At 42.0% G+C, this 15,631-nt stretch overlaps 1 protein-coding gene across 1 annotated transcript in view; it reads left to right on the forward strand.

Annotated features, from left to right (window-relative positions):
- The first annotated feature begins 3,138 nt into the window (after positions 1 to 3,138).
- The window catches only part of LOC126187690 (homeobox protein Nkx-6.2-like), a 246,960-nt gene continuing 234,467 nt past the window's right edge, over positions 3,139 to 15,631 (forward strand). The window contains exon 1 of the mRNA XM_049928930.1: positions 3,139 to 3,859. Within this exon, the coding sequence (XP_049784887.1) occupies positions 3,139 to 3,859 (721 nt within the window). The remainder of the gene's footprint in view (positions 3,860 to 15,631) is intronic.

A 15,631-nucleotide genomic window follows, 5' to 3' on the forward strand; every position in this document is an offset into this window, starting at 1 on the left:
TGATGTCTGTGACTGTTATGACTTGAACGCTGATGACAATGTAATAATGGCATTCTGTACTCCCTGTGACAGTTGTTTTTCGTTTTTTGCCACAGTTAGCGTCATTCTTTCCAAGCTTTTTAAGCAAATATTTAATAGATGCCTTGCGCTTGTTTTCGTTGAAAATTATTGTCATAGAGGTGTTATATATTCAGGTTTACGTAGAACGGTAAGGAGGCAAGACGTCTGAATGGTAAGTACGAATTGATAAAAACTTATAAACGTGGAATTTTAAAAAATCTGTAGGCTACATGCAGCCTTCGAGTAGATAGAATTACAAGACGAAACTACGGTAAGATGATGCCTATCCTCAGACACATCTGTTCTTAATTACCTGCACTCCAACGTTACAAATAAATGTATGAATATTATCTTATTTCCCCACACTACATGTCAAAGATAAAAATAAATTAGCGTACTGGTACTATACTACTGAAGATACGAAAAAGGATTATACGGTAGGAAAATCGAAAAGGGTATTGAAAAGCGATGAGAGAAAAATTAATAAGGGAATCAAAAAAATTAAAGCAGCGACGCAACTGACAAGAAAAAGCATTATAATCTACAGAACATAGGCTGTGACTGTAAACGCCGAAAATATCCAACAAGTGTCCGGTTCCGAAAGGAAAAAGGAAGAAGTTAACGGTTTAAGCTCCAATCAATAACAAAACTTTAAAACAATTCTCATTTATTCTTAAGTCTCAGCTCCATATTTTTTAAATACATGACATATTTCGATCTTTCTGCATCATCTTCAGACTTATGTAGCTCTGTCTGTACTCTGATAAGACATCCTGACATAAGATCTGAAGACGATCCACAGCGATCGAAACATGTCACGTACTGAAAAAAATATGCAATTGAGACTGAAGAATAAATGAAAATTTACAGATCGTTTTCTGAGTGAGACAGCCACAGGTGAAGAAATCCAGTTAAATAAATAAATAACCGGAGCAGCTGCCGTTAGAAGATTTATTGATCTTCTAATGATTCAAAACCATTTTCGTGACTTTAAAGTCATCGCCAAGTGCCAATCTATGGACCTAAAGAAGATGCAAAAAACTTTTTGTTAATCTACTGTAAGACAAAATTTTAAATTAGATTATAAACAACAAGAATGTCCTCGGACCTTTTTGAGACATGGAAGCCCTCCCTCAATAAAACAAAGCTATCCCCTATCCTTATGCTAATCACAGCCTAAAAATCGTGACCATCCAAAACTTAATAGTAGACTACATGTGAGATGTGACCTAGAACAAGATAGTCCACTGTAAACTAGATTAAGGTTACATCTCACATGTAGTCGACTGTCGAGTTTTGAACGGTTACATTCATTGCGGAATGATCAGCATAAGCATAGGAGACATGCATGTTTTATCGAAGAACGGCTTCCGTAACTAAATAAGGTTCAGGTCTTTTTTGCTATTTACAGCGTAATTAAAATCTTTTCTTATAGGTTAACCTATATATGTTACCAACAAGTGTTTTGCGTCTTCTTTAGGTCAATTGTTTGGCACCTGAGGTTGTGACTTTAAAGTCACGAAACAAGCTGTAAACCTATGGGAGATCAATGAATCTCCTCAAAGCAGCTGATGCGGTTATTTATTTATTCAAATAAATGAGAATATTTTTAATTTCAATAGAAATACTGTATATGGGGACTACAGTGCTAGCGAAAGTGTTAGAGCAGGAGCAGTAGCTTCGAAGAAGTAGGAAGAAAGTCCGTCAAGTCTTGTCCACATGAAAACTCCGCCATTCGCCAAGGGGCGGCTGAGAAATATAACGTAAAACTTAATCTTGGTGGTCAGACAGGGGAGTTGATCAATGCTCCTCCCACATGCGCGTTAACTGCACCACCTCGCTCGATGGACTGCTATGCGTTAATCTGAATAAAACGAGCAGATCTTGAAGGAGAGTTATTACTGTATTTATTTATCATTATTTATTGTATTATTTTCTGTGATTTACATTTGCCTTGCCATCTGGTGACTAAGACACGTCGTTTTCACAGTGTTAAATTTGTACTTGAACAAAAAAAGCTTATTTCATTTCTTAGTAACTTAACAATGATACAGTTTTAAATACTTATAAATTTAAAGGTAATTGGGAAACGGAAATGCTAAAAATTAATAATTTATGTGTTAAGAAACTAGGAAGACAAGAAAGAGCTTAGATTTGTCGACTGCCACCATAATAGTACGGTAAAGTGCTTACGAGACTGTGACGTGGCGGGAAGAAGACTATCAACAGCTATGTTTAACTATGATCTTATTAGTTGTACTAGTCAAGATTCTTTGGATGTCTTCCCTCTGTGTACAGATTAGTATGTTGGATCTCGTACAATACAGAGAACTGTTAACAGAGCGTGAAACTTATAGTACGTTAGCTGTCTGGACCACGGAGTGGGAGCTGGGAGCGCAGATGAGGCGCTGCGCACAGCACGCGGGCACCACGTGGCCTTTCCGCCCACAGCTGCGGAGGCGGCAGCACGCGGCCGTCCGCCCCGCCCCCGCCCCCGACACCCACTCGCTACTTCAACTTCTATTTGGTCGTGTTTTATCGCCTCTTAGGCCGGGCGCTCTTTCCACTTTCTTCCGACCATTATTTAAAGCCCCCTCTGTCTGCTGCGAATTGTCTCGTCGAACAACACCGGGGCGACCCCTCCGGAGCAGATCGCCCGCGCGCTTTTTACACGTCGGAGTAGGTCGACCCGTAGAGGGGGAGGGAGGCGGAGGAGGCGTGGCCGCGAGAGCGGGCGGCCAATGGCGGCGGCCGGCGGGAAACACGCCCCGGCCAATGGCGCGGCGGGCCCTGCCCTGCCCCGGGCGCCACGTCACGGACGGCGGGCGGGCGCGCGGGCCGGCTTAATCCCAGCTCGTCGGTCGAGGCGGGCGGCAGCAGCGGCGTTTGTGTCCGGCCAGCAGGCAGCAGCGAGCAGCGACCACGACGGCTTCTCCACGGGACCTGCAGCCGCCGACCGACGACTCCCAGGGGACGTCGCGCTCGTCGCTGTCGCCCTCGCCGCCGCCGACGCCCCCGCAGGCGCACTCGCCGACGGCGGCGCTGCTCGACCACCACCTGCACCAGCACGGCGCCGGCATGCTCGACTTCAGCAACGGCGGCGCCCACTGCGGCGGGCCCATCGTGCCCTCGCCGTCCGTGCTCTCCTTCCTCAACCTCAATATGGAGCGGCCCGTGGGCGCGGGCGGCCCCGGGCCCGGGGGCGGCGGGGGCGGCGGCGCGCAGGCCGGCTTCGTGCTGGGCAACCAGCCGCTGGCCGCGCTGCACTCCATGGCGGAGATGAAGTCCGCCGCGCTCTTCCACCATCACCAACAGCAGCACCAGCAACAGCAGCAGCAGCAACAGCAGCCGGCGCCCACGTACGCCGCCCCCAGCCCGAGCCCCGGCAGCGGCAAGGGCAGCCCCAACGGCTCGACGACGAGTGGCAGCGGTGGCGGCAGCAGCGGGGGCGGCGCGGGAGGCAACCCACACGGCATCGACCACATCCTGAGCCGGCCGGCGCCGGTGACCGCCGGGGGCGTGGGCGGCGGGCCGGCGCCGCGGTCCGCGGCGGCCTTCGCGGCGGCGGCGGGCATGGCGGCTGCGGCGGGCATGGCGGCGGCGTCCTACTTCCACCACCAGCAGCAGCAGCAGCACCACCACCAGCAGCAGCACCAGCCGCACGTGGCCGCGGCCGCCGCCGCCGCCGCCAAGCACCACCACCCGCTGGCCGAGCTCACGTCGCGCTCCGCCATCTACTGGCCCGGCCTGCAGGGCCTCGTCAGCAACCCCATCGCCTGGCGCGAGCGCCTCGCCGCCAGTGAGTACCGCATCTGCCTCTCTGTCTCTAATAGTACACCACTCGCTCGCTGCGCCCCCTATCGCTCCACTAAGAGCCTAATTCGCTCTTCTTCAGACGAAAGGCTATAAACCCTAAATATCACAAAATGACGCTCCAGTTTTTATAAAATAGCTGCACGGACATCAGATCATCCACATTCATGGCGATCGAGCTCATAGGCTCTGTATTACTTGAATGAGAACGACAAGCAGCCACTTTTTTATAGATTTATTAGGGAGCAGAATGCGTTTCGGACTTCCATCCAGCTTGAACTGGTCTAATATATTTACACCTTCATCCGTATAACATTTTTATCTAGTGCATTTTGATTACTATTACAACTACTTTTTGTTTTGTAATTTATGGCGTCTGTCCCGCACTTAGATACGTGACACAAGCACTTTTAGATTCATTGAAGCGTCGCTGCATTCCCCATGTAGACAAAAAATATACATTTCCACTGTTTATATTCTAGTATTGATCAGCTTCGGCTATTATGCTTCTTTCAAGCGGTACTTGTGTTGCGTGAGGACGTGCCACCAAGCTGTCCAGCCAGCCGCATATACTGGCGAGACATACGACAAGTAGCCGTACGTAAAATTCGTATGAAGACAGTTCGAAAGTAGCAGTAGTTTCTGCAGGTCCACCAACGTCACAGTGTCATGACGGCAGTAAACAGTAATTACAATCTACGCAGGAAATGTTGTCATTTCAGAAATTTTGGACTACTTTGGTACCTGACAGAAGAAAATCTGTAAAATAACGTTTGCTGCTGAGAGTCACTATTTTGTTTTATACATTTTCTGTGTCATGTGTTTTGGAAAAATAATTCTCTCTATCAAGTGCTATGAGATTTTAGGCATGATTTTTTAGATGGGTGCGCCCCTTCAGTGCCTTCAATGTAATACATAAACAATTCCGCCTATTTATATATTACAGTAGAGACATAGTAATTACCAAACTGCACGTGTTTATGTTACAGTAAAGGAACCAGAATAATGTAACATTTCACTAGTCGCAAACAACACGCCTAAAAAGATCATAATACATGACAATCGCGCTTGAGAGAGGGAAATTTTTTCCGTAACGCATCGCTTACAAAATAAATGAAGGAAATCCGTACCGGAATGAGCAAATATTATTTTACAGCAAACAAAGCAACTGATTTTACAACACATGCTTTCTCCAAACATTTCTAAGGGATTGAATTTAAAAAGTCAGAAATGTAATAGTGTCACACCCTTACCCGGAATAATGAGAACTTCTTTTGAGAAGTGTATAAGCCCATTTTGATTATTTTTAACCAGGAAGGTAGTCTTTACATATGGTTTTTACATCAACAAATATAGCCATCGGGCAGGAGAATATACATCTCGCTCCTGTGAAATTGTGGAAATACGATTTTCACTGTTCTGCCCCAAGACGAGCAAATTACAACTGCAATAGTCCCTCCAGATCCCATACCACTCGACATTACGCCTGTGTCACAATTAACGACCAGTTTAGAGTTTGACATGATCCCTTAGCATTTGAAAAAAATTGCATATTGTCGCTACAGATTTTGTTCTTGACTGCTTATCTTCTTGTCTCTGTCTTTTTGTCTTTTTGCTTCTTTTTTGCTCCAACAATCGCAAAACCATTTCAAAGTGCAGTAACCGGTTCCGAGCGCAAGCAGTGGCATAACTTTACCTTTGCGTTGTCAAGGTGTAAGTACCATACTTGGGTGTGGGAAAGTTAAGTCATCGCTCCCAGCATGTGGTTTTAGACTGTCTAATAGTGACAATTGGGTGCTCGAAACGGTTATTGCATGTTGACATGGTTTAATGATTAGCCTACCGTCGTAAAAAAAAAATTAAACGAAGAAAATCTTTCAGGCTTCCTCGACGAAATTAATCATTTGTAAATTTCGCGTTTGCAGCCGGCTTAAAATGTGTGTGGAATCCTGAGCGACCAAACTGCTCAGGTCACCGGTCACTAGAATTACACACTACTTAAACTAACTTATGCTAATAACAACACACACACCCATGCCCGAGGCAGGACTCGAACCTCCGACGGGAGGGGCCGCGCAGTCCGTGACATGACGCCTCAAACCGCGTGGCAGCCGGCTTACTGCTATTGTTTTATTTCTACGGTACGTTGACAACCTGCTTAGTTCTTTACGTCAGCGCGTACTTCACTGCTTTTTGCTTACGCTTCAGTCAATTGTGAACGGGAAATTGTCGAAATATCATGGGAAGAAATGACATTAACTTGACGGAAAACATAGGTATTTCGAAATCGTTTAAGAATAGAATATATCACGTTTATGGAAGTACTATTTTGATTTCACAGCCTATTCCAGTTTTTAATTTGCAATTTTCAGACATGTCCTGTAATAGTTACTTGACTGACATGTCCTTCTGGGTCATTTGACTAGCATCGTCTTTCAGACAACCCCTCAAAATGAAACTAGAAATAATTTTATTGCCTACGAAATCACTAGAGAATTTGCAGCTCGCAAAGTGGTGTACAGAATCAGTGGTCAGTATTAATGGAGCACAGTTTAATGTGGAGTACAGTGAACGTCGTTCTCATTACTAATGCGCTGCGTAAATGTCACTTTTCCCTTGGTTGCAATGGAATGAACAGGAAGCTAAACATCATACGAAACAAAGAAGGGTAATGCTTCTTAATTTAAAATTTATCACCATTTTCATTTTCTGATGTGACTACTGAATGCGCGGGAAACAGAATTACGGTAACGCTACGCTGACCGAGGGTACTCTTTATTAGATTTTCTGCGTTTTATTTGCAGATGTTACGATGTTATTAAAAATAACGAAAGCATCAATGAAACTGCAATAGGAGTATTTTATATGCGTTATCCTTTTTGAGGGGCTAAGTAAAATGATTCAACAGTATGTAATGAACTGTTCTGCTTTTTTTTTTCTTCACTCTGCTACTAGGTAATCCAGCACGTAACTCACTCAATCACTTGTCTGTCGAACAGGATCTCAAAAATCTTAAATACTGTGAAAATTGCATTGCGTTAATAGACAGCAATGATTATTACATAAAACCACTCCATCTTTACTGGTCATAGGCAGGAAAAAAATAAGTGGCGATTTCTAAGACGATTTCCTACTGCCAATCCTCACTGTTACTGCGGCCACCTGCTTCTCAGAGAGTGGTGTAGTAGTGCGTAGTTACAAGTTACCCATCTACTTTCTGAACTATAGTTTCTGCTACGAAACTGAAGTTTAAATGAAATATTTCTTTTAGAACTGTTTTCGTACTAAGATGCACTTTCTTGTCATTTTCAATGACATTCATGGCACTTTACCTATCAAGTAGGACAATTATAGACTGTGTAATCTGATTTGTCGTTGTTTGCTTTGCAACACACTCCTTTTTCCTGCGAAATTTCGTTTTTATTAAACCAGATTGTATTACAACTCCTATAATGCACTCTTTGAAAGGTCTGCTCGTTCCTACCAACAGGTGACTCTAAGGACAAGATAAGATATTAGTAACAGAATCAAAAACCACTCAGAGCTTCAGTTTAGTTTTTGCTCTTATATATATATATATATATATATATATATATATATATATATATATATATATATATGTGTGTGTGTGTGTGCGTGTGTGTGTGTGTGTGTGTCCTGTTGTAATTTCTGCTTGATGACGTGTGGTTCTGTTTCGTTTGTACCAAAATGTGCAATTTGATGGAGAACGAAAGCATCTTGGAAAAATAATTGCTTCAACTTCGTTTGTAAATTGTTATTGATATTTCGCTTCTCACTCATGTTCTACAGGTATTCAGTTATTTTTGAAGCTATACATTTCTCGTGAATTTCTGATCGTCTAATAAATATACACTACATTCTGGGCCTTAAGAAGAGTTTGATTTAAGAGTAACATAAGTAAAGAGTTTGAAAATTATTTTATACGCACACGTGAATGAGGTACTGTAGTTCACAAGAGCAGTAGGTTAATTTTGGAAACTTTGTAGCTGATAATTCTTTGGTGTTTTAGTGTGATTAGTTACTTCTACCTTAAGTTGCTGCAAAAATGAAGCCAAGTATACAAGGAAATTGCATATATGGGCTTTCATAAATATATCACTTATTTATTTGTTACGATACGATTAATTCTACAGCAACTGATATTCCTTAAAATGAAACGGCTCTCTAAACGGCCTGGAAGTTTCAGAAGACATTGCTGTCTCCCGATGTCGCTACGTCGTACTCGTACTGTCGCAGACCGAGCACTGCATCTGGTTAATTATTCTACAGTAAAGAATTCGTTTCACTTTAGTGGTGAGCGGTATATACGTCCGCTGTCTGACATATTATAAATGCCACTGACTGTCTCTGTCAATTGCATCTGGTATTGTGGATCAAAAGGTTTATATGTGACTCATTTATCTCCTTTGACTATCAATACAGCATATTGGTATTGACGATTCCCCAGTGCTCTTTACTACTTTGAAGTTGTGGTATGCAAGTCCAGAATGAATTGAAATACTCTGCTATGAGGTAAAAAGTACCAAATATCTTAAAACTGTTCCAATTAAAACTAGAATAAATGAGACAATATTTGGACGAAATGCAGTCTTCAAAAGCTTAGCAAACTTTTAAAACTAGTTTGAATGCTGTTTACAAACCAAAAGTGAAACGTTCGTGTACAAATAGTGTTACTGTTGCTGGATTAAGTGAATTTTCGGATAAATGCATTTCTTTAAATACCCCTGCGAAGTTCTGAGTCTGTACCTAAAACCTTATTCATTTGAAAGAACTCTAAAATCCTTCATAACGCCGTCATTGTACTCAAAGCGCGGTATAATTACATTTTCTATATATCAAAAAGTAAGTCGAGAACAATGAACTATACATAAAGATATTGTCTCCATGACGAATAATAATCATTTAAAAAGGAAATATGTTTCTTTTTTTAAAAAAATTTCGAACAGTTGACTTTTGTTTTCGAGTAATACGGTGTTGCAGAAAAGACAAAAATAATTATTACTGCGCAATGAGATTTGGGAGACAGAAAATGTAGTTTTACCACGTCCGCGCACGATGTGAGATCAGTAATTTAAAATAAAACAGTAGATAAGCAATGAGTAATTGTGGTATTACAACTAGTTCGCACACAGAATACCAAGAAAGTTCAAGCTGATTAGGCTTAACTCAGTTCTAAGTTTTATTTGCCACCGGGTTCAACGCACGGATATAATCACGGCGCGAAGGTATCAAATGTTATGCGTCGGAAAGGTTTAGGCTATTTTCATTCAGATCATGAATTATTTCAGTGACTCTGCGTACAGAAACGCCGTAACATTGTTTATAGAGGACCAAATGGTATAACTGCGATTACCGACGAGGATGAATCTTCAGCTATTCTGTACAGGAAACTGAGATGAATTTCTTGAACGCAATAAGGATATCCCTGCTTCTCTTGCCTAAAAATTCTCAGAGAAAATAGGTGACAAAGGAAACAACTCTTTTCCACAGCCGCCGAATACCTCTGCCATTTTTACACTGCTGCAACACCATCCCAAACTGCTACGATGCAACTGTCTCCTGCTAATTATTTAAGGTTTGAAACAAACTAAAATTCAAGTTCATCTTTCTTGGTTCTATTGCACTTATCACTCCTAAATAAATCCGTAACTTCAAATAGGCTAACGATTTTTCTTCCTGCTGCGATAACCGTCTGTCCCTCATTTTATATTGACCTTCGTAGCAGTGCAAGAAGTATACATATTTCACAATGTAAATAATATTTTTTGCTTTACCCATGTATCTTATACGTGCTTGGCTACGGAGCTATGTTAGAAGACATGTTTGTCGCTTAAAATAGTCGATCAGTGACAATGGGCACACACATCACCATACCACCATAAATATTTTATAGATTTAGGCTTGTTCACCTAATCCCCTACTGCTGTTTTTTGTATGGTATTTAATTGTACCCATTATTTTTGCTAGATATTATCCTTCATAGTTGTGTATTCAGTTTCCGTCTACTAAAACGGAAACATCGTTTCTCGACGCACGATCATTTTAGCTATTCTGTGCGGCTTATATGGAAAGAATATCTGCAAACAATAAAATTATGTTGACGCCGTATTTGAGGAGCTAGTGTCGATAGATTATCAGTACCTCTCTACCCAAAAGCGTGCGACTTACGTCTTTCTGCACGTGGTGACATGAAATTCCAAGAAGATCATATAGATCACGTCCTTCTCGGATTCCTCATTATCTTGACCAACAGACAAAGCAATGTTAAACCTATTTTTAAAATCTACTAGTTCGAAATATCTTTCAACATTGTATCCTATGGTCGCTCATATGGGCTAAAACGTGGCGAAATCCTCCCATGAGTCGGTATGTGCTATTTGCCCTCAACGGAAATAAATGTGTCCGATGCGTCCACTTTCTTCTCGAGGCTACCCTGCCCCGATTAGGTCTCTTACGTCCTTTGAAAATGTATTGACTAGCAGAGGAGACGAGCTAAAAATCGAATTCGGACATCTCTATTAATTACTGACGGCGCGGACAAGAGGGGTTGTGGAGGCGTCATAAGCACTTTTAGTCGTTCGCTGCCTATCCACCTACATGCAACGACCATTGTTCAATTTTGTAAGGGTACGGCTGACGTGGACTTTTGATGAAGAACCTACAGGCCTCTGTAGATATCTGCGGGGTGTTAGGACCCTCCAAACCATTGTAGCGTACCGCATCAAGTTAATAATGTACTGTACTATAGACACATTATTACGACGTAATATTCTTCATCCTCCTTCCTGTAATACATGCCTCTAGAAATTTATTATCTTGAGTACGTTTTTCTGTACTAAGTAACAAATTTATTTCATTATACATCAAATCTGTGTACCAATTATCATATTATAGCAAATTTTCGTGGCAATTTCTTAATTACTACTGTGGAGTATTCATCATGTTCCACGACATATATAGAGAATTAATTACCAATCAAAATATTCCTGCAGAAAGCACCATGCGACAGCTTTGAAATGAATGTCGTTTGAAACTGAAGAAAACCTATTACTCGTATGGTCATTCAGAAGTACAATAATTTTGTGCTACCCGCTGCACATATGTCAAATATTCCATTGGCAATCACGTAAAATAAATTTTTGGCCCTCTTCCACTGACAATAATTTTTAACGGCTGGGGGTGGGTGCCCTAGACAGAGGCTATCAATGCTGAAGACCGTCAAGGAAATAACGGTGCAATAAAACTGCTCAGCTTAAAATGTAGCCGCGCATTAGAAACAAAACACCCTAGAATCACAGCGTTTAACCATTACTTTAAATGTGGATCAGCATGCGATAAGCTGGTAAGTAAGATAAAGTATAAGAAGCTTCTTTGCACATGAAAATGAACAGTAGCGAATGGATCAGATGTTTCGTGTAAATAGAAATCTCAGCAAGGCATAGCAGGGGAAGACAGGCTACAAAGACAGACTGGAAAGGAAATAAACCGTATTTGAAACACTTCCAGTTTACAAACGTTGACGTATAGACGGGACAGATCGCAATTTTTGGAAAATATTTGTATCTGACACATTCATAAAAATGCACATGTCTCTTATTCGATAATCGTTTATTTGTAGGCCGCTTGTGGTACTGTGGACATAAAGTATTGTTTTGAAAGCATCCCGTCTTTCTTTTTAACATTCTTGTCGCATACTAAGTATAGGCTACTAATTCCCGCCGATATGCTACAGTTTCTGCTTATCATTCTCAACACCACACTGAGATTGTCCATATTTTTACTCCAGTTAATTTTCGCAGAAAAAATTCCATCAATCGCTTGTATCATCACGGCATCGGTTAAGCAATACTTCAGGCAGCGTCTCCTTATGTTGCCTGGATAACATTCCTCCCGTCAAATGTCTACACACCCTACGGATTTAGGTAGGAACACAGGAGTACATGAAGTATGTTTCACTATACTACTTGTTGTTGTTGTTGTTGTTGTTGTGGTCTTCAGTCCTGAGACTGGTTTGATGCAGCTCTCCATGCTACTCTATCCTGTGCAAGCTTCTCCATCTCCCAGTACCTACTGCAACCTACATCCTTCTGAATCTGCTTAGTGTATTCATCTCTTGGTCTCCGTCTACGATTTTTAGCCTCCACGCTGCCCTCCAATACTAAATTGGTGATCCCTTGATGCCTCAGAACATGTCCTACCAACCGATCCCTTCTTCTAGTCAAGTTGTGCCACAAACTTCTCTTCTCCCCAATCCTATTCAGTATCTCCTCATTAGTTATGTGATCAACCCATCTAATCTTCAGCATTCTTCTGTAGCACCACATTTCGAAAGCTTCTATTCTCTTCCTGTCCAAACTATTTATCGTCCATGTTTCACTTCCATACATGGCTACACTCCATACAAATAATTTCAGAAACGACTTCCTGACACTTAAATCTATACTCGATGTTAACAAGTTTCTCTTCTTCAGAAATGCTTTCCTTGCCACTGCCAGTCTACATTTTATATCCTCTCTACTTCGACCATCATCACTTTTTTGCTCCCCAAATAGCAAAACTCCTTTACTACTTTAAGTGTCTCATTTCCTAATCTAATTCCCTCAGCATCACCCGACTTAATTCGACTACATTCCATTATCCTCGTTTTGCTTTTCTTGATGTTCATCTTATATCCTACCTTCAAGCCACTATCCATTCCGTTCAACTGCTCTTCCAAGTCCTTTGCTGTCTCTGACAGAATTACAATGTCATCGGCAAACCTCAAAGTTTTTATTTCTTCTCCATGGATTTTAATACCTACTCCGAATTTTTCTTTTGTTTCCTTCACTGCTTGCTCAATACACAGATTGAATAACATCGGGGAAAGGCTACAACCCTGTCTCACTCCCTTCCCAACCACTACTTCCCTTTGATGTCCCTCGACTCTTATAACTGCCATCTGGTTTCTGTACAAATTGTAAATAGCCTTTCGCTCCCTGTATTTTACCCCTGCCACCTTCAGAATTTGGAAGAGAATTTTCCAGTCAATGTTGTCAAAAGCTTTCTCTAAGTCTACAAATGCTAGGTACGTAGGTTTGCCTTTCCTTAGAGCAACCAAATGGTGTTTGACAAATTATGAAAAAATGATATTATCCAAGCATTTCCTCATTAGTTTCATGAAAATCAACTATTCTCTCTAAAGAGGTGTCTGGAAGCTCCACAGATTTTCGATTTGAAGCAAATTATCATCAACCTTGATTACTTTTCGTCTTAGAAAACAGGTAAATCGTTGGGCAATGTAAAAGACGCCAGGAAACTTCTCATTCATTGCTACGCACACAGATGTACAGACGCTTATAATTAACTTTCCACTAAGAGATTATCAGACAGAATAAACGTATCGATGGACCGCGATCGTGCTTTGATTAACACGAGCAAATAGCGATCCACGTTGGAAATCGTGGATGCTTTCTGCCGCCAGGCAGTAGTAAAATTCTATCAAATATTGCTGAGTGCCGCATGATGACTCTTTGTAGCAACCAAGAATGAGCGTCTCAAGTGATTGTGACTAATGAGGCTTAAATTGAATAGCCATTTTCTTAATCGTTGTTAACGAAGAGGATGAATTGTTTAATGTTCAGTATGACGCCTCTTTTAAACTAGTCAGTATTAAAAGTCAGCCGGCCGGAGTGGCCGAGCGGTTCTAGGCGCTTCAGTCTGGAACCGCACGACCGCTACGGTCGCAGGTTCGAATCCTGCCTCGGGCATGGCTGTGTGTGATGTCCTTAGGTTAGTTAGGTTTAAATAGTTCTAAGTTCTAGGGGACGGATGACCTCAGCTGTCCCATAGTGCTCAGAGCCATTTGAACCATTAAAAGTCACTGATACAAATACTTCATTTCAGATTGTCGTCCAGTTTTACCTATTTTTCTCTCAACATTGGTAACCGATCGTTTACAGGATCGCTACAGATAAAGTAAACTTCAAAGCACGCCTTCTAAATGGCTGTACTGTATTTCTTATAAATAGCAATATTCCGGCTACATCCATGATATCTCTGTGTTGGGCAAAGGCATTTTATTAGAAAACGTCGTTTGTTTACCAATCATAGATAAATGGTATGAAACAATAATTGTGCTGTCACTTGACATTGTCAAGTCGGAAGGCAGGCGATATGTTATGTTAAAATGTGTGGATAAAGTCCTAGGTCAAGATCGATTACTGATTTCAGTTCATTGAAGAGCCGTGTTCAGATTAATAAAAATTATTTTTTAATTCAGTGTATTAGTCGCCGGGCATTACACATCGTGATAATCTGTTGAACTGAATAGGTCTTCTTGTCACGCCATGTACACACTAAAGAAGGCCGTCGTGGTTTATCTTTTCCGCTTTTGTTCTGTGCTCAAGCAAGCGAGCTCGCGAGCACGTGGGGTGGTGGGAGTGGCGTGCTGGAGGGGACAGCGGGTGGAAGGGAAGGGGGCTGCCGTGTGTGGGCGGGGGCGGGGGCGGCGCTGTCCGCTGCCAGTACGACACTCGTTCGACGCCCGCGTCGCCCCCCGTGTTCCGGCCGTGCAAATTAGCCTGTCCGACAAATAGCGCTCAGCCTAAGCACCGCCGAATGGCCTCGCCGTGACTACTGGTTGCAAATAGCCCCGATACGTCGGCGCCGTGCGTTGATACTCCAGAACTGAACACAATAAAAGCCGCGTGCACTACTGCAGCACTGCACGTCTTTCTCTCAGTTAGGGATTGACACCGATAGGGCTTAACACTTCTGTTACTGGAGTGACCGAGTGGCAGAGACTTTTCAGCAGCTTAGCATTCTAATCTCTACGTGAGAACTAGGTATTCTCGGCTTCCCCTACCATAATTTCAGACTAATGCCTGAACAGTTCCTCTACGAGAATAAACTGTCGTAAGTTGACACACGGTATTGGGCGACAAAGTAACTCAAATGACAATTTACTCCGTGGAATCGTTTTCAAAACACTGCAATTTCTTTTTCGATTGGTTGGACAAATTGTAGAGTATTGTACCGCAACGAAATTCTTCAAACATTGTCAAAAGCTTTCTCTAAGTCTACAAATGCTAGAAACGTAGGTTTGCCTTTCCTTAATCTTTCTTCTAAGATAAGTCGTAAGATCGGTATTGCCTCGCGTGTTCCAGTATTTCTACGGAATACAAACTGATCTTCCTCGATGTCGGCTTCTACCAGTTTTTCCATTCGTCTGTAAATAATTCGTGTTAGTATTTTTCAGCTGTGACTTATTAAACTGATAGTTCGGTAATTTTCACATCTGTCAACACCTACTTTCTTTGGGATTGGAATTATTATATTCTTCTTGAAGTCTGAGAGTACTTCGCCTGTCTCAAACATCCTTCTCACCAGATGGTAGAATTTTGTCAGGACTGGCTCTCCCAAAGCCGTCAGTAGTTCTAATGGAATGTTGTCTACTCCCGGGGCCTTGTTTCGGCTCAGGTCTTTCAGTGCTCTGTCAAACTCTTCACGCAGTATCGTATCTCCCATTTCATCTTCATCTACATTCTCTTCCATTTCTATAATATTGTTCTCAAGTACGTCGCCCTTGTATAGACCCTCTATATACTCCTATCTTTCTGCTTTCCCTTCTTTCGTTAGAACTGGGTTTCCATCTGAGCTCTTGATATTCATACAAGTGGTTCTCTTTTCTCCAAAGGTCTCTTTAATTTTCCTGTAGCCAGTATCTATCTTACCCCTAGTGAGATAAGCCTCTACATCC

The sequence above is a fragment of the Schistocerca cancellata genome, chromosome 5 (assembly GCF_023864275.1).
Source record: "Schistocerca cancellata isolate TAMUIC-IGC-003103 chromosome 5, iqSchCanc2.1, whole genome shotgun sequence".
NCBI classification, from domain to species: Eukaryota; Metazoa; Arthropoda; class Insecta; order Orthoptera; family Acrididae; genus Schistocerca; species Schistocerca cancellata.